The sequence below is a fragment of the Zalophus californianus genome, chromosome 15, assembly GCF_009762305.2.
Source record: "Zalophus californianus isolate mZalCal1 chromosome 15, mZalCal1.pri.v2, whole genome shotgun sequence".
NCBI lineage: Eukaryota > Metazoa > Chordata > Mammalia > Carnivora > Otariidae > Zalophus > Zalophus californianus.
In genome coordinates, this window is record NC_045609.1 from 75,034,089 (window position 1) to 75,053,714 (window position 19,626).

Below are 19,626 nucleotides of genomic sequence, written 5' to 3' on the forward strand. Positions count from 1 at the left end.
TTCAGACACATTGGTGTATTCTATAACTCCTCTTCTCAAAATGAAGTGGTGTAACACTTTCAGAAAAATCAGTGTTGATCTAAGAAACACACATTTAACAAAACCTACAGCAAAACTACCAAGGAAGAAAGGTAATGGGAAGAAATGCACCAACTGACTCACTCACTCAAATGCTTAGGCACTTGGCCTAGAGGTTGAGCTGTGAACAAGAGAGATGAGCTTCCCTGCCCTCATGGAAGCAGACAGAATAGGTAGGTAGAACAAATAATTACAGTACTACATATGCCATTTAATAGGAGTCACCTAACTAACTAGAAAGCAAGGAAGGCATTCCTAAAAGAACAAATTTAATTTGACACTTGACAGATTAGTAGTTTATCAGGCCAGGTCAGGAGTGCAGGCAATATGTCTAACAATGAGAGCAGTAAGTTTGAAGGGAGGAGATAAAAGCTAGGCATATTTAAAAAATGAAGGAAGTTTAGTATTACAGCTCTTTGACAAGTTCAGTCTACATGAAGAGGGAGGGAATCTTGGTTCATTCAACTAAAAGTAAGAAGAATATCAATTCCACCACCAATTTTATGCCCAAGATACTCAAAGTAACTATGGTATAAAGAAGCATTTGGATGTGCTAATTAATACTATAATGTGACTGCAAACTTGAATGTGAATAATATTTAATCCACACTGGTCCATTCAAGCCCCTTAAAAAAAATGCCCAGTTTCACAAATACTAGCGCAAAAGGGGAAGGGTTTTTTTTTTCCCTTAAAGAAAAAAAAATCTAAAAAGTCAAATGTTTCAAAAAGATACATATGTTTGTAAACCATTAAGCACTTCTCCTTTTATAGGTCACTGATGTAGATTATCCAAATTTCCGAAGTTCAAGTACTCTAAACCTAAAAGCCAAGGCCATAAAACACAAACCGAAGGAGTTTGAAAAACAGAATTCTCCCATGGATAAATTTTATTTACTTAACCAAAATGTGAATGCTGAGAAAGAGGCACTTCATAAATTGCTAAATGAAGACTGAGGCTCTAAAAATAAAATCATATAGTTGCTGTTTTCTCAGGGCAATCTGCCGTTGAGATGAGCAACTTGTGACTTAAGAGTGATTGCTCTGACAGACTCCCTAGTGGGTAGTTACCAAGGAAAATGCCTACATGTAATGGACAAAATGGTGAGAAGCACAGAAACAGGTCTGACTTGGGCGACACAAGTGTTAGCTCGAAGTTTCCGGGCAAGCTCAGCCTAGCGGTGTGGCTTGCCTGGCTGCAGGGACAGGATCCAAGGGCAAAGGTCTGCAGACTACTTCTTTCCCACCTACCTGGGCAGACTGAAACTTAATTCCCCTTTCCCCTTTCCTTCCCTTTCCTATGCAGGGGGTAAGGGCCCTGAGCCAGCCACCAAAGACCCAGGACAACAAGATTAAACAAGGAAGACAAACTATACCTAATTTGGTTCTTTCCAGATGGGCAGAGTGGATTACATCAGGGCAGTGATGGTCTGGAACAGTGGAAGGGCTTCCTACAGGAGCTTTCTTTTTTGAGAAGCTTGTTGACAGGAGACAGCTAAGTGGCAGAATCTAGCTTTACAAGAGGTGGCCTTTGAAGAAGGAGCCATCTACATAGTTCTGTTCCCATCATTAAACATTTTTTTGGAAGGGCATTCCCTACTCATTACAGTATTCAACTATTACTGTGTTGATTTGCAGTGGTTTTGTTGCCTACATTTTTTAAAAACTGAAAGCATACACTCTTTCAACTATCTGGTAAGTTTCTGCAGACTGGCTAAGAGCCTGGATAGCAACTGATGTGGGACCCTCCACATCTCTGTCAACGCCTCCAACCTCTCGTACTCCTCCAGGACTCTTCTCTACCGTGTGAGGTCTCTAGCTTCACCTACTTCCTCACACATGACAAGAGATTTGACCTGCTTTGCCCTCCTTTAAAAATCTGCCACCACCTAGGGTTAGGCCTGGCTTCCTAATTCCTGTTCTTCTTGAAGGGCCCTCTGGATGGGTACACATCCTAAGCAGGGATAGAATTAGAATAACAAGTACAGAGATTCTAAAAACAATTACCTTATAAACTGAAGTTTTTGAAGATACATGCCTGAAAGCAGAGCTATTTTTATGCCAACTAAATACCCTGGATCTTCTGGGATTGTGCAAATTTTAAAAGTTGTCTTCAGAAACTATTCTACTAATGCAGCAAACAATTCTGTCAGAAAGCCACCTGAGTTTACAAAATTTGGACACTGTGTTCATGAGAATATAAAACCAGATCCTTTGGTCAAAGTAGCTCAAACTCTAATGCGAAGATTTTCAGAAGGTGACTAAAAATCCCTATTTCTGATGGGCCATTGTATAGATTACCTTTACTTGGCTTGCTCTGGGGCTTGGCAATTGAATTCTGAGTATCAGGGATCTAGACAATTATGATTACAGTATTGAAGATTTATCCCTGAACTCTGAATTTCAATTGAGAATTCAGGATTTCTAAAACTAGAACTTTTATATTAAGTTACTGAGCTGTAGGCAAGGGAAACAACATACTCAGCACAAAATGTGGCAGAGGTGTAACATTCTGGTCATTTCCTTGAATACCAGATGTCAGACCAATTTGCTTATGGTTACAGAGCACAAATTACTGCCAGGCTAGGAACCAACAGCTTACCGTCCATCTCAATTAGAAGCAGCAACAACCTGCTGTTGAAGATCTTGGGCCAGATTTCATATTTTACCACCCATCACTTTTAAAAATTATAACCACAAGTGACAATCCCACCACAAGGAGAAGCATATGCTCATGTTCGCAGCCATTCTCTTTCCTTCTCCCCCACTCTTTCTTCTCCCCTTCTCTCCCCTCAACACACAAACACACTTGAGTATAAAGTAACACAAGTAACATTTGGCTCAATTCTGAAGCAACAGAGCTAGAACTAGAGTACTATTACTAAACAGCTGGTGATAAAGCATATTTCAATAAATTATAATTCTGAGAAATTAATAAAACAATTTCTAGGTTCTAGAATGAAAATGGGCACATGTGAAAAGAAAGAAAATACTAAGTCTCTGAAGGGTCATTCTGTATCAATCCAACCCCCTTTTAAGCACAGGCAGGTTTGACAACACAGAAGATGCAAACTGAAATACTCCATGGGACCCTCAACTGCTGGGTAACTGTGTGTGCGCTTCCAAGGACCCAAGTACATTCTCAGCCACCTTCTATTCAGGTCCACCACCATCTAACAGGAAAGAGGTGGTACCGTATTCGTTAGCAGTCTTTTCTGAAACTGTCTTGTATGAGCAAAGAGGATTCACAATTTAATGACTGAGCCACCCAGGTGCCCCAGGGATTCACAATTTATACCTAATCGTACTGTCTTTTTCATAGAAGGTATAATTCTGGAAACAAATATGGCATATATCTTGGTTTTATCTCTTGGCATAAAAATTACTATCAACTCCCACAGAACTTTTCAAAGACAGGTCGTTAAAGTTTACTTCATAAAGGTTTAAATTAGAACAGTTTTTAAACTCATAAGCCAGATAAATGAAAAAGAATCTGTCAGGTAAAGAAGCGCTACTGCAGAAGTTTCCATACCCCCTGTCCCAAATGATGACAAAAATTATTTTTTAAAGACGTTCTTAAAGGGGCATATTTGAATAGTACAGTGAATAAAACCTAAATTTTCTCACTTGGAGTTTTACATGTAAATAGTTTTTCAGTAGAATGCCTCAATTTTCAGTGATCAGCTTTTATAATGGATAGTTAACAAAACAAAACAAACCAACACTGGAATCAGTCCCTCCTCAGCACTGGGGCAGATTCAAAATTCCTTTTTGAAGAAAAACTGAAATGTCTGGGATGGCTTGTATTCAGCACTGGGTTTGAATCTGGGCTCTAATGTTTACTAGATCTGTGATCTCAGACAAGTGATTTAGCCACCGTGAGTCTTATGTGTATAAAGGGGATACTAATGTCTACCACACTGGTTGTCAAAATTAAAGAAACTACAGGAATAAATGACTGGCACAATCCAGGTACTTCCATTGCCTTTCCTCAGCCGGAACAGGAAGACTCCTTTCGGGAGTGAAAATAGAGTGAGGCCCCTCAATCTTCAAAACAGAATGCCAGCTTGGACACTTCTCTGATAACCTGGTCTCTAAAGCAATTAGATGGTAAATTAGAACCGCATCCTTTGGTTGTCTCATCTAAGAAGACAACAAAGATATAGAAATATGCTGAAAAAGTAAAGTCCATTATACAAAACTGACCTAAGAGATCTAAAGAATAAAAATTAAAAATGATCCTCTGCCTAGGTTCAAAGGCTGTTAAAAGGCTGTTAGCAAAGTAATCATATCAAAATAACTACCTTGCAATCCACTTAAGTTTCTTCTCTTTTTAAATCTGATTGAAGTCTCCATTAATGCTCTGATTTGAAACTAATTTAAATTTTATACAACCATTCCAGTGAAATAAAAAGCTCTGAAAAGTATGCAAAGTCTGAGGTTATTACGGAAACAACAGAATGGAACATTGTTGCACTTTTAAATTTCTTTGTCAAATAGCTCTGATTCTGAATCACAAAGTCTACCCCTGGCTTCATATACTATCACTGTACTTCGGGTAGGGGATTTATATCTTACTAAGGAAGTATTAAAGAGTTTTAGACAAATTACTTATTTTTTTATCTTGAAATAATTCAAACTTATGGAAAAGATGCAAAAATAGTACAAAGGATTTCCATTTTATCCTGAATTCAGACTTCCCAATTGTTAACATTTTGCCACATTTGGATCTCTCTCTGCATATTTTTTCTGAACCATCTGAAAATAAGTTGCAGACATAATGCCTCCTTTAACCCTAAATATTTGAGTGATTTTCTTAACAGGACATTTTCTTATAACCACAGTACAATTATCAAAGTCAGAAAATTAACACGGATACGATCTACAGACCTTATTCTAGCTGGAATGCAACTGTGAAATATGTACCAACAGCCTCCTTACTTCTGCACAGCTCTGACCAAAGAATCATTTGGATCAAGGGTCAACAAACTAACCTGTGGACTGTTTTTTAAAGAAGTTTTACTGGAAAACAGCCACACTCATTTATGTATTGTCTCTAGCTGCTTTAGAGTTAGAATAGCAGAGTTGAGTAGTTGTGACTGTTACTATCTGACTTGCAAAACCTAAAATATTTACTGTCTGGCTTTTTATAGAAAAAGTATGCCAAACCATGACTTAAACAATGGATGTGCATGAATATATTCACACTGACATTACAGATTTCTTTACAACATCAAAAAATGGGAAAGTCTACATGTTCATTAATAAGTGATTGATTAAATAAAATATGTCACACAGTGGAGTATCAGGCAGAAATAAAAACAATAACACATGTATACGGAAATAAAAATAGGCCGTCAGTATATTGTTAAGTAGGAAAAAAGGCAGGTTATAAAAAGACATGATCTCATTTTTAAGCAACCATAAACATAACCTGTGAATAGTATGTATATGCTTGTGTTTATAAAGTTCTTCTAAAAAAGTTAACAGTGGTCTCCCTGGGTAGTGGGATTATGGTTGGCTTTCCACAGTTTTCTTTATAGCTTTCTGAATTTTTTTTATATGGGCAAAAATATAGCTCATACCAATTTCCAAACATATCATTTTTATCTTACAGAAACTGCTGATTTTATTGTTAAATATGCATTTGCTCAAATTTCACACGAGTATATCACACAGAAATTAAAATTCTGCTTCATGATACCTATGCTTCCTTATGCTCAATAGCTTCCCACTTAGACTTCTAGTAACATTCACAGTGTTGATCAATTTACAAAAGATAATTCACACATCATTCATTTAGAAAGTGAGCCATCTGTCCATACTCTACGAGTCACTTGATAACCTTTAAAGAAATATAATGAATTACCCAGAAGTAGTCTTATTTACAATGATTAATAAAACATTCTTATCTTTTCCAGTATAGAGCATACTGTTTATATATAAGCAGCTTTCAATATAACCACTTATTTGTCTAGTGTGATTCAATATCAATGTAAATTAACATGCTTACAAATGAGAAACACAGCTGTCCTAAACCCACTTTGATCAGGTCATGTTCAATATTTATGTGGAGAAATACACAGCACCTTATGGAAATACTAAAAAAGACTGACTGTTTAAACAGGACATAGGAGTTAAGTGTGGTCTTTGCTGCCCTTTGCCCTTTCCCTTTTGAAGATACAAACAAAACCTTCAACCTAGTTTTACTTTTAGTCTATTCATTTGAAAGTAACTTCAATTAGTAAATGATAGAACTTCACATTTACAGTAAAGTGAAAAAGTCAGTGCTAGAGATCTCAGGTTAGTCCCATATACTACTACTTTCTAAATGTTCTAAAACTATGCTATTAATGACAGATATCTAGGCTTTTTTTCTATGCTATGACATTAACACTGGTTATTCCTATGAAGTTCTTAATTTATTGTAAACCTTCCTGAAATTTAAATGCTTGTCCATGTTTTATCCTCATGTGAGATGGGCAGCAGGTGGCTGATCTCCATCCTTCTTATAAGAGCCCTTATTAAACTTGATTTTTTTTTTAAATTGCTGATGTTCTTAAAAGTCACTATTTGGCCCGTAAGTCTTAAAAAACAAACAAAAAACACTATCCCATGACTGAAGAAGCCATTTCCCTGTCCTCCTCACCGTGTTATAAGAAGGATTTAAAAGGATATATAAAATGTCAGCACTAAAAACACAGGAGCGAAGGAGGTGGCATTTAGGTCAAGTTTGATGATAATAGTTACTATTATAGTTATTATGGGCCAGATACTGTGCCAAGTGTTTCACAGATATTTAACCCTTGTACTGTTACTATTATCTCTATTTTAGAGACTAGGAAATAACTTGTTCTACAGGCACAGAACTAGAATCAAAGAGCCCAGATCTGAAACCACCACTGGTGGGATGGTACAGTAATTAAGAACACCAGCTCTGGAGTCACACTACCTGGGTGTGCAGACTGTCTTCACCACTTGCTAGCTGGGGGATCTGGGTAAGTTACTTTCTCTCTGCGTGTCTCAGTTTCCTCCCATATAAAATGGAGATGACAAGCATGCCTATTCTCATGAGACTGCTAAGAGAATTACACGGTTGCTGCATGCAGAGTCTTACCATCATGACTGGCAAAAGAAAGTGCTCAGATCTTGTTACTACTCCTAATGACTATGAGACTGAACACATGTGGACAGGGAGGTGTACGCTACCGCAGGATCTCTGGTAACTCTCAACACTTTTCTCATTGTTTATTTCCTCATTCTGCAACCTGCATCTGAGGGTATGACTTGGGAAATGGGCTATTTGGCTAAGTGGCTTTCTGTGGGGAGGTGCTACTGTGCCTCAAGAGGATGCTTTAGTTCATGACAAAGTATGGACTGAGTGGATGAGTATTACTTGGACCATAGTAGACTGGAGGGTCCTGAGGAATAGAATTCAAAAACAGTGTTTAAGTTTTATTAATATTATTTTGTTTTCAAAAGCTCTTTTAAAAAATATTTAGATTCTTACTACTTTCTTGTGAAACCATTCTGCTTCTCTTTACCCTATTTGAAAAAGAGACCTAAAAACAGAGCATATAACCCCAACTAAAGTGTTCAACTTACTAATGTCAAGACCTTAAATGACAGCATCAGATGTATAAAAACAAAAAACAGTAGATCAAAGAGGCACATGAACAAAATCCCATCTCTAGATCGACCTTTGACAACCACTGTACCTGAAACCCAACATGTCCAGAATGAGATCTTCTTTCTCTTCTTCCTGCCGCCTCAGGCTCCAGTCCTTCTGGCTTCCTCTTTCACTGTCCCCAAACCCCACATTTCCAGTGGTATCCAAGCCACATCGATTCTATTTTCCATTTTCGTTGCCCACATTCTGGTTCAAACTTTCATTGTCCCTCACCCCTATTTCACATCCTTCCCTTGTCAAATCATCCTTGACTTTATCCACTTGCTGCCAGATTTAGTAAAGTTATTAATTACTACATACTGTATGCCAGATACTGACCTAGACATTTTAATACAGAGATTTCATTTATCCCTCCTACATCCATGTGAAGCACTATCAGTCCCATTTTATAGAGGAATAAAGTGCTTGTGGAGATGGGTTTGAAGACATTGACCAAGATCATGCTGCCAATAAGTGACCTAGCTAAGACTCAAATTCAGAGCCAGGTTTGCCTTAAACCAAGATTCTGATGAGATCACTTTCATTCTAAAAGCTTCCATAACTCCTACTGTCTTGGAGAGTAACAGCTAAACTTCTTAATCTGGTATTTAAAGCACTTCTGTAATACGGCCCAACCTTTTTATTGTTGTTTTGTATAATCTTCCTACCCTACCATATTCTTTAGTCAACCTGGACAATACATACCCGAAACATACTCAAACATTCTCATTCTTTATTTGGTTTTAACTCATGTCCTCCACCTTGAAATGCCCTCCCTACCATCTCAAAATACTACATATACCCAGGAAGCTTGGCTCAAAAGTTACCTCCTATTCTTTCTTGGTTTTCCTAGAAGAATGCTATCTCCCCTCCATAGTATTTGGTTCTGATACTCTCTTAGAGCATGTAAATGCTAACTATAATACTGGTGCTCAGATACTCTCTTAGAGCATGTAAATGCTAACTATAATACTGGTGCTCAGATACTCTCTTAGAGCATGTAAATGCTAACTATAATACTGGTGCTCAGATACTCTCTTAGAGCATGTAAATGCTAACTATAATACTGGTGCTCACCATACTGCTGATCTTACTTCCTCACTGCTTATCCTCCATGAAAGAAAGATCATTCTCTCGTTGCTTATACCTCATATTAGGTTTCTTCTTTTTTTTTCTTTTTAAAGATTCTATTTATTTATCTGACAGAGAGAGAAAGAGAGAGGACAAGCAGGGGGAGTAGCAGAAGGAGAGGGAGAAGCAGGCTCCCCACTGAGCAGGGAGCCCAAAGCCGGGCTTCACACGGGGCTTGATCTCAGGAACTGAGCTGAAGGCAGACGCTTCACCGACTGAGCCACCCAGGCGCCCCTCAGCTTCTTTTTCATATTCACACAGTGCCTTACACGATCGGAGAGTTGAGGTTTCTGTATTTTAACCTAAGTTCCTACTCTTTTCACAGTATTTCACAATCATATTAAACACACTAAGAAACTATGAAACAGAGAACTGCATCCCTCATTTTTAACCAAGATGAACTTTAAGAGTGGAAATGCTGCATAGGATTTACTACTAAAGCTTAAAAGGCATTTAGCTTATTTAAGAAGCCAAATTATAGAACATTACATATGGTTAAAATTCCACTGAGTCCCTACTGTATTCACAAATATTATCAAATTGAATTAAACCAGAGTTTTCATAAAAACTGGCATTTTCAAAAAAGCTTTATTTGCTCTAATCTTTTTCTTCCTTTTGATAAGATTAAGACTGTAAATGGCAAATGGTTAAATAGGAACACCAAAATGCTATCTGCAAGGCATCTGGCCTTAAGCAAACACACCAAAATGCCAGCTCTGAAGCATCTAGCCTAATGTATTTATAATTTGTCTGTCTCAGATGTTCTTTAGGAACTCTTTTTGACTCTTCGTATGTATATTCAATAAATTGTAGACACATCTGGATAGCTATCATTCAACAAGACTTCTAAAACTCTCCAAAACCAAAAGGGAAATAAGACAAGTAAAATTTTGGATCACAGTCATTTTATTTAGGCTACAGTGACTATACACATAGAGTAAGAAGTTCTTCTAATGTTTTTAATAATGCCATTATTCCATTATGTACCATATTTGTAAACTAAAACCCTTACTGTAAAAACCAGGCTTTTGGGACGGTTGGGTGGTTCAGTTGGTTAAGCATCTGCCTTCAGCTCAGGTCATGATAGTGGGATCCTAGGACTGAGTCCCACATTGGGCTCCTTGCTCAGTGGGGAGCCTGCTTCTCCCTCTGCCTTCTGCTTCCCCTGCTTGTGCTCTCTCTGACAAATAAATAAAATCTTTAAAAAATATATTAAAACCAGGCTTTTAACAGAAGGAATACTGAGTAGTAAATCTCATTTTGTGACTAAGTCATGCTGAAACCTAGAAGTCTAAAAGAAAAAAGGTTGAGGGTAAATGGAGGCTCAAGGCTAGTCAGTCATTTTCAATATTCCCAGAAACATTTACTGAATACCCATTAAATGCCAAGTGCTATCAGCAAAAACAATCACAGTGTCTGCGGTAAAGAAACACACTGGCGAAGATAACACCAAATTATCATAGAAATATAAGTATGAATTCCCAACCATGAGAAATATTCCCAGGACGCCCGGGTGGCTCAGTTGGTTAAGCATCTGCCTTTGGCTCAGGTCATGATCCCAGAGTCGTGGGATTGAGTTCCGCATCAGGCTCCCTGCTTGGGGGGAGTCTGCTTCTCCCTTTCCCTCTGCCCTTCCCCCTGCTCATGCGTGTGCGCGCTCACTCAAATAAATAAATAAGTAAGTAAGTAAGTAAGTAAGTAAGTAAGTAAGTAAGTAAGTAAGTAAGTAAGTAAGAATCTTAAAAAATATATTCCCAAGGTGTCTTATGCTCACTATGCAAGGTTTTCTAGAGGAATGATGATTGGTTGATGTATCAGCCAGGGTCTGATAAGGAAAGAGAAAACACCTTAGTATTTGAAACAGAGGTCCTTCAAAACAGGGGAATGGCTACCCAACAACAGAACTGACAACCAAACAGGAGAGTGGAGCGACTCAGATACTAGCAGAAGTCACAGGTCACTACCAACCTTAGGCTGGAAAAACAGAGGGGAGGAATTGGTATTAGTACAGGCCAGGGGCTAGAGCACCCAGCACAAGCAGGAAACATAGTGGGCCTGTCCTAGGAGAAGCATGGAGCCCTGGAGGAGAGATAGCAGCTGCCAAAACTGGTCAAACCCAGCTGAGAGTCAACTGATAATAAAGCCCTGGGAAAATTGCCAGCAGAGGTCAGCCCTGTCATGACACGGTGCAGGGGTCAGGCCCAATAATGTATCGAAGGGTGATCAAGCTAAGGGTTGCCACAGAGAGCTGAAGAATGGGATAGGTACAGGAATACATGTGGAAAAGGGGGTTGGGGAAAGGGTGCACATGTTCAAAAGCTGTGTGGTAGACAGACTATGGTAAGTGTGAAGGAGTGAAAGATGGTCAGCACAGCTAAAGCCAAACAGGAGTGTAGAAGAGAAGACTGGAGAAGTAGAGGCCAGGCCAGGGAGTGCTTTGTGGGGCACATCAAAGAACTGTCCTCATTCTAGGAGCAACATGAAACCACTGAAAAATTTAAGGAGGCAACTGAAGGATCAAATTTGTATTGATGACTTATCCTCCTCTCACCCTCCTAGGAGTTTGAACAAATGGAACATACCAGGGTGTCTACTAGGTGCAGTACACATAGCATATTTGTCTCCCTATGAAGTCTACCAGCAAGTATGTAGTGTGCAGAACTGTCAAAGACCTTTTAAGTATCTTTCTTTTAGCATTTATATCATCTGATCATCAACCATCAGGGACATAAGATTTATCTTCATTGCCCTACAGATCTAGTTCCTTGCTCAGTATATTTGTTGATCATCCTACTGTTCACTTTTTGTGTTTATATGCTTCCATTAATCATTCACCCACCTTTGTATTTTCAGCTGAAGATCACTAACTTTTCCCCATTCATTTATCTATATATGGTTATCTCACTGCCATATTAATTTTACTTCTTTCTCCCCACATTATCAAGCTCTCATAAATTTCTTGTATTATGGAAACCAGAAATGCACAAATAATTTGTGAGAATTTTATGGTTTTTAAATAAGTGTATTCATTTTGTGACACTACTCTCATGAAAAGCTGAAATTTGTTTGGAGGCACAAAGACATATTTATTTCTTTAAGGATCCTAGATCTCATACATTTTAAGCATAGTTTCGAATTCTTATGTAATTGTCCTACAAGCTTTTTCTTCGTTTTGTTCCTCTTAACTTAGAGCATCTTAGAAAAGTTTCGTGCCACATGCAAATCTGAATATTATATTGTACATCCTTCTTTTTGTTCTGTGCTGCCCAGTATAGTAGCTACTAGCCACATGTAGCTACTGAGCACTTGAAATGTGGTTAGGATGAATTGTGATGTATTGTAATTGTAAAATATGCACCAGATTTCAAAGACTTTAAAAGGAAAAAAAAAAACCCTCCTCATTTTTTATGTTGATCACATGTTGAAATAATAATGTTTTGGGTATACAGTTAAATAAAACATTACTAAAATTAAGTTTACTTATTTATTTTTACTTTCTAAAATGTGGCTACAAGAAAATTTAAAATCACCTAAATGGTGTACATTTTATTTCTATTTAATTTTCTACTCTAAAGTGCAGTTTCACATCATTTGTCAAAACTGATCAAAGTCCTAGACTCAATCACTCAGGATATTATTATACCTGGTCAACTTTATCCTTAAGGCAGCTCTATTTGTAACAAAACATTCTCCTGCTAAAGAAATGATTTAGGAACCTTTTGTATGGTTCTTCATCAAAAACTTTCTTAAAGTTGAAATGCATTTACTGTTTCCATTTCTTCTATATGCTTGTTTAGCACTGTAATATTAAATTAGATAGGGAATGCGTTTCCTATATATTGTACTTTGTTCCAACTGATTATGTGCCCTCTGCCAAGTGTTTCCTGGATTCAGTTGCCCCAACCTTTACTCTGAAAGTATAGGGAGACTCACTGGGATCTATAATAAGGCAGATTGCCTCTGAATCAGGCTCAATCTTACGCAACTGAGCATGGCTCATCTTATTATAAAGGTCGTCCTTCCATTCAGATCTCATCTCCCTAGAGTTTCAGAGCTCTCCCTGCCTCTGATTCTACTACCACCACTCCCAAACTGTCTTCTAATTATTAGACTACCACTCAGTCCAATCTTTGTTAGAGTAGTGGGATTTAATGGAACAAGTATAGATCCTCTAGGCAAAAAGCTTTGGCTCTCTGTATATGGGCAAAGTATATAACTCATGTTATATATTTGGTTCCCATGCCTCTCTTCTTATACTTACAGTTCTTTGAAAATAAGGATCATTTCCTCAAATGCCTCTTTAATTGTAAGGGTATGTTTAAAAAGAAAATTGAGGAAGGCTGATATAAATTATTTATCTTTCAGAATCAGATCCTTTAAAAAAAAATGAGGTTTTTGATTGGGAAGTAGCAGTGAAGAGAAGGAAAAGTACCACTCAGGTCAAAACAGAGATAAAGTCTAGACTCTAGGAGGTGAATTCTTCTGATTTCATAATCTGCAGTATGGCTGACCCTATCTAAAGCCTTTCTTACAGCAGCTGCCAATTTCAAGTTGCCAGTTGATACCATATAACCCTCTGATAGGAATACACTCACTCTGATTAAGAGTTCCAAATTATCCTTTATGGATTCTCCCCAAATGTCAGTTGAACGCTCATCAGGGATTTATTATTTTATCTTTCAGGCAAATCTGAAATACCATGACATCTCCTAATGCCTTTAACTGCAGTTCCCTTGGGAACCTGTATATTGGGCTCCAGAAGACATGAAGTGCTTCTATTTATACTGAACACATGACTATTCCAATATCTCCCTTCTGCCCATCTACTGTACATTCAGAGACCCAGAAGATTCCTTTCTATTTACTTGTCCATTTCAAAACAGGAAGAAATCCATATTCTTTTCAATTACTCGCTTATATCCCAATATAAGAAAAATTCCCTTAAAAATAAGTCCTCAGACAGATTTGAATATTTTCTTATGGTAAGACTGTGGGTTGGGCACCTAAAATGCGTTCAAAACCCTTCACCCGTGCCTTCTGCTCTACAAAGGTTGGAAAACTAAAATGATTCTCCATAGTTCCTTGCTGTTGGAGACACCGAGTGACTCAGTTCTAGCCAATGAGATACAAGTGGAAATCCCTGGAAGGAGCTTCCAGGAAAGCATTTAAAAATGACAAGACCTGGCTGACCTGTGCCTTTGGCATGCTTTAAACCTCACCATCCCCCTCCTTTTTTTAAAGATTTTATTTATTTATTTCAGAGAGCAGGAGCAGAGGGGAGGAGCAGAGGGAGACAGAGAAGCAGACTCCCCACTGAGCAGGGAGCCTGATGCAGGGCTGGATCCCAGGACCCTGAGATCATGACCCGAGCCAAAGGCAGATGCTTAACCGACAGAGCCACCCAGGCACCCCCTAAAGCTTTTCATCTATTGTTATTATTAATGATCTTCCACTATCAGCAATATGATAAGGTACATTATAACGCTTTAAAGACTCAAAGGCACATTTAAAATACGGAAAGAATTAAGTTTCTTTCATTCTACATATGCACTGAAACTAGTGGCTCTCTTCACTGAATAAATTTCAACACTTAAAAAACGAATTTAAGCCTGAAAACTGTATTTATATAAAGATAGCTTCAAAACTCATCAAATACCTTCTCATACTTATTTTTCTAATGACGTTCTTTTTTTCTATCCCAATTTGCAATATATTGCAAATAATCAAATCCTAGCCTGCAATCTTTTATGTAGTCCTAAAGAACACAATGAATTTTTCTCCCTAGAGTTATTAAATTCAGACATTATGTAATTTAATGCCTGGAGACACTTAACTGCTGCTGACATTTTCGACACCAAATGTAATTAGTAACCTAGAATTCTTTCTCCAAAACTACCTACGACATATGTGAAGACCCAAAATTGTAACTCAAGATTAAAGTCTTACTAACCTTTTCTGCAAAATATTAAAGTTGTCTAATCTCATATTTTGCAAATATAATAAAGGAAAATGAAAATGTCATTAGCAATGGCAAGTTATGACCATTTCAGACCTGGATAAAACAATAATGCTTTTTCACGTATTCATGTAATTCAGAACAAACTGGTTAATTTATTCCTCTGAGAAGTTGCTTCAAATTGTTTGAGACATAACTTAAAAGAAAGCTAAGGTACGAACAACCACCAAAGAAATGGGAGACTTCCCTAAAAACCACTATTTTGACCATGTCATTCCTATGCTCAAAATCTTTAATAGCTCTCTACTACTTTCATAAATTCAAACTCTGTGGCCCATCCTCCCTTTTCAGCCTTACTCCTCCCTATTTTCCCACTCTGATCAAAATTATTCTATTTATTCCAAAAGAATTTCATACCACTCAATTTTTTGTAAGGATATTCACAAGTTACTGTATAAAGAAATTATGAAATTTAGAAACAATTTAAGGTCAAAGGAACATCCAAAGAATAGCACATTATCATTAAAAAAGTAAAAAAAACAAAACAAAAGCCGATGAATCACAGATCTGTACCCCTGAAACAAATAATGCATTATGTTAATAATAAAATATATATTAATAAAAAATAAAATTCTCAACCAGAATTACAGACCACCTCAGATATTTAGAATACAACTGAGTCTGACATATATACCTAAAACTAGATATTCTGGAAAGAGCTCAAGTACCTTCTCTAAAATATGGGGACTGAAGAAATCCCACATAAGTACACATCCTATTGTACATAGCTAGAAATGTGATTCTACCTTCGGATAATTTGGAGTTCAGAAAAATAAAACATATGTGGTCTGATTAAAAAAAAAAAAAAGAAGTCATGTTCTCCAAGAGCATGGAGATATGCTTACAGACCTATTTTAAAAACTGAGAACCGTGACTATTTTTTAAAATGTTACAAAGAATAACAGGTTATTCTAGAAACCAAAAGCACATCATTACTACTAAAAAACAGCTAGGTAGCATAGTTCAGAAATACCTATTCACCATAATGAAGACATAACAGAGAAATAGTTTTCCTAAATTATCAGCTACAGATAATAATCACAGGACTGGCTATATTGCCACCAAGAATTAAATGTAATAGAAACAACTAAATATCTAAGTTATTAAATACATCTTTAAAGAATACAACTATAATTTATTCCTGCAAAAAAACTATTGATGTGCTAAATGGATCTTATTTTTCAAAAGACTAAAAAGTAACTCCAACGAGGTTTGGTGGTTCCAAGAAGCACTCTCGGAATTTTATTACCACCAAACCTGTAATATTTCAGTATATACTTAATAAATGAAATAAATTGTTTAAAAAAAAAAGGGATATGGTACGGTCCCCCCCACCCCTACCATAAGCCATAAAATTCTGGAACTCTGTTTCCATTGTGAAACGTCATGGGCTTAATATAGAAATTCTGTAGACAATTTTGATAAATGCTCTAAATCTTTAATAGACTACTAGATTTATGCAAAACACAAGAAGCACAGAATAACTGCTATTAAAACTGCTATTCATAATATTCAGAAACTACTAACTCACTTTGGAAACAAATTAACCAATAACTAGTGACAATTTTTATTCATATAAGAACCCAAAGGATTCAACAAGTCCAATTAAACCATGTTGAGAGCAAAGGACTATTTCTGTTTAATTCTAGCATTTAGAATATTTTAAAAGCCTTTACAATTTTTTCAGTCTTGTAATAGTCCTTTAAAGAAAGAAAAGAAACCAGAACTCTAAGTCCTTCATACACCAAAAGTATAGCCCAAATCCATTCTCTTTTTTCTATTTTCTCAGCTACCACCTAGTTTTAGTAACCAACACTTCCCCTGAATGCCTCCTAACTGACCTCTCTCTAGGTTTACTCTTGTGCTCCTACAATCCTTTGTCTACACAAGCAGAACATTTTGTGCAAAATGTACACAAGATCATATCACTTGTCATCTTAAAAGTCTCCCACCACAAATGATGAAATTCAAACCCCTTATAAGACGTAACGTGACTCTCTGGCTCTCATACCGTGCTCTAGCTGTGCACTAGCCTTCTTTTTGTCCTCAAAACTCACGTGCCCTCACACACCTGCTGCTCCCTTTGCTAGAAATGCCTTCTACTCCCTCATTTCCCGACTCTCCATGTGGCTTGCTCCTCTTCAGGATTCAGGCCTCATCTCTAGTGTAAAGTCATCAGACTTAGCATATAAAATGTGGGTAAATACTTTTAAATAAATTATTCACTGTTTATCTGAAATTCTAACTGGGGCATCCTGCTTCAGTGTCATCTCTTTAGAGGTTTTCCCTATTATCATCAAATCTGAAGAATCTGCTCTATCATAATCCTATTTTCTTCATAGTATCTGTCAATCTCTGGAAATTACCTTATTCATTTCTTTGGTTTACCCATTTATTGTCATTTTCTACCTCTATCCTACAACATGTAGTTCACCTCTCTCTTCTAACCCTCATGCCAAACCTCTGTCCCATGCTAGCACCACAAAAACAGGGTCTTTTCTTGTTTTGAACTGTTTCCCAAATCTAACACAACACCTAGTACAAAGTAAGCACTCATAAAACATCTACTGAATGAAAGAATGCTCTAAGTTTACATGCTTTCTAAGGTGTTTAGAATTATTTCCTCCTAACTCCATCCCTGTAAAATAATTTTAAAGTTCCAGAAGGAAAATTAGACAAGGTTTCTAATGCAAGTGATCTGAATACCACAGTTTTATGTGATTCATTTTATTACTATTGTACTGCAACAAGACAAATAAGAGCTGTCCAAAATTATTTGTACATGACCAGAAATAACTCTATAAATATAGATACATTATTAAAGGTATGCTTATAGAAAACAAACTTTATACGGATGTAAAACTATGCAAATCCACTGTACCGTCTTAATAGAACTCCTTTGTTTTTCTTCCCAAACACCACTGCTCAACTCGAGTGTACAATGAATATTTGCCTCTCTGTCATAGGATCCAAAAATGAGTAACCTGCAGTATAAGAATAAAACAAGGAGACTATTATACCAGTTATATGCAATAAAATTTTTCTCTGATTATACCAAGAAATAATAAATTACTCCATTACTATTTATAACTTTGGTAACAGAAAAAAAAAATTAAGTCAAACACTTAGTACACCCTCTAGTGGAAAAGTGAAGTAAAGCTAAAATTAGGTGAAATTCTGGGATAAGCTGTTCCTTAGCAGCTAAGTCAAACAGAAAGTAGTATGTATTCATGAGGCAAACAAACTGACCAGACAGCAAAAGCTTCAGGTCTTCAAATCAGACTGTTGAATTTAAAAAATAAGTTGCAGAGTGATATACATAGTATCATACCACCTCTGTAAAAATTAACACATTCATAAAATAGTACAACATAGTTGCTTATGAACACACCCACACACTTATCCATCTAACAGTGTGACTTCAGGCAAATTATTTAACTTCTCAAAAGCCATCTTTTTCTCTGAAAAATTCAGGGCAAAAATAATACCACTTAGAGCTGTTGTGAGAACAGAAGATGACAATGCATACAAGGCATTTAGTATAGCACCTAGCAAACACTAAGTGTTCCATAAGTGTCTGCTATTTCTATTATCTTGAAAACAATTGTGAAGGAATAACAGCATCACCTAATTTTACTGTTTAATATTCAGATCTAAAAAGGAGATCTCAGGCCCAATCTTGAGATGATATAAAGCAGTTTTATTATTGAAGGAAAAAAATATTACCCACATGTCTAGCTTCCATATTACCTGTCTTCTAAATGAGAACATAAGTCTACCAAAGTATTTCGAGAGTAAGCTTGAGAATAGCTTTAGTGTTAATCAACATTTTGACTGCTACTCTATTACTTTATGTCTACACAAAGATCATGGGGGTAGAAGTGAGATGAAAAAAAAAAAAGGTAGATAAAACTTATTAGAGTAATATGAGAAAACTGCGTCCTAAGGTTGGAGACCACTAGCAAATCATGTCCATACTTCACAAACTGGCTTCATAAACTAAAAACCTGAATAAACTCATGGCAAAACAAAAACAAAACCAACCCTAAATTTAAATAGTTTTTAATCTTAAAAGTAAATTTAAACTTAGTGCTTAACGGCCTACTGCCAAAAAATTAAGAAGATTCATAATTATAAAATACTAAGTTTAGAAAAATGAGAATTTTCATTCATCAAAGCTCTGCCGCCACCATCTGGTCAAAAGAGTAAACTACCTACAGGCCTTTACTACCATACACAGAAGGCTATGCACCAAATTCCCAGAAAGATATTAAAATTCCCAAAAGATATTAATCTTCAGGATTCAGAAATGAGAAAGCACATTTATCAGAATCCTTCCCTGAAACTACAACACTTTCATATTTTTATAACACCTTTTTAACGTTTTTTAAAAAGAATAACACAAAACAATGATTAACTCAAAATGAGTCACAGAACTAAATATAAGAGAAGAAAACATAAATTCAAATCTTTGTGACCGTGACTTAGGTGATGGTTTCTTAAGATAGGACAGCAAAAGTACAAGTACCAAAGGGAAAAAAAAATAAATGGGACTTCAACAAAATTAAAATTTTTGTGCCTCAAAGGACATCACCAAGTAAGTGAAAAGACAATTCACAGAATGGGAGAAAATATTTGCAATTTAGGTATCTCCTAAGGGTCTAGTATAACTCAACTTAAAATCGGACATTTCTCCATAGAGGATATGCAAATAGCCAATAAGGACATGTAAATA

At 36.6% G+C, this 19,626-nt stretch overlaps 1 protein-coding gene across 1 annotated transcript in view; it reads right to left on the reverse strand.

The window, feature by feature from the left end:
• The window catches only part of PDZD8 (PDZ domain containing 8), a 78,136-nt gene that overhangs the window by 19,205 nt on the left and 39,305 nt on the right, over nt 1-19,626 (reverse strand). The window contains exon 3 of the mRNA XM_027587901.2: nt 17,773-17,875. Within this exon, the coding sequence (XP_027443702.1) occupies nt 17,773-17,875 (103 nt within the window). The remainder of the gene's footprint in view (nt 1-17,772; nt 17,876-19,626) is intronic.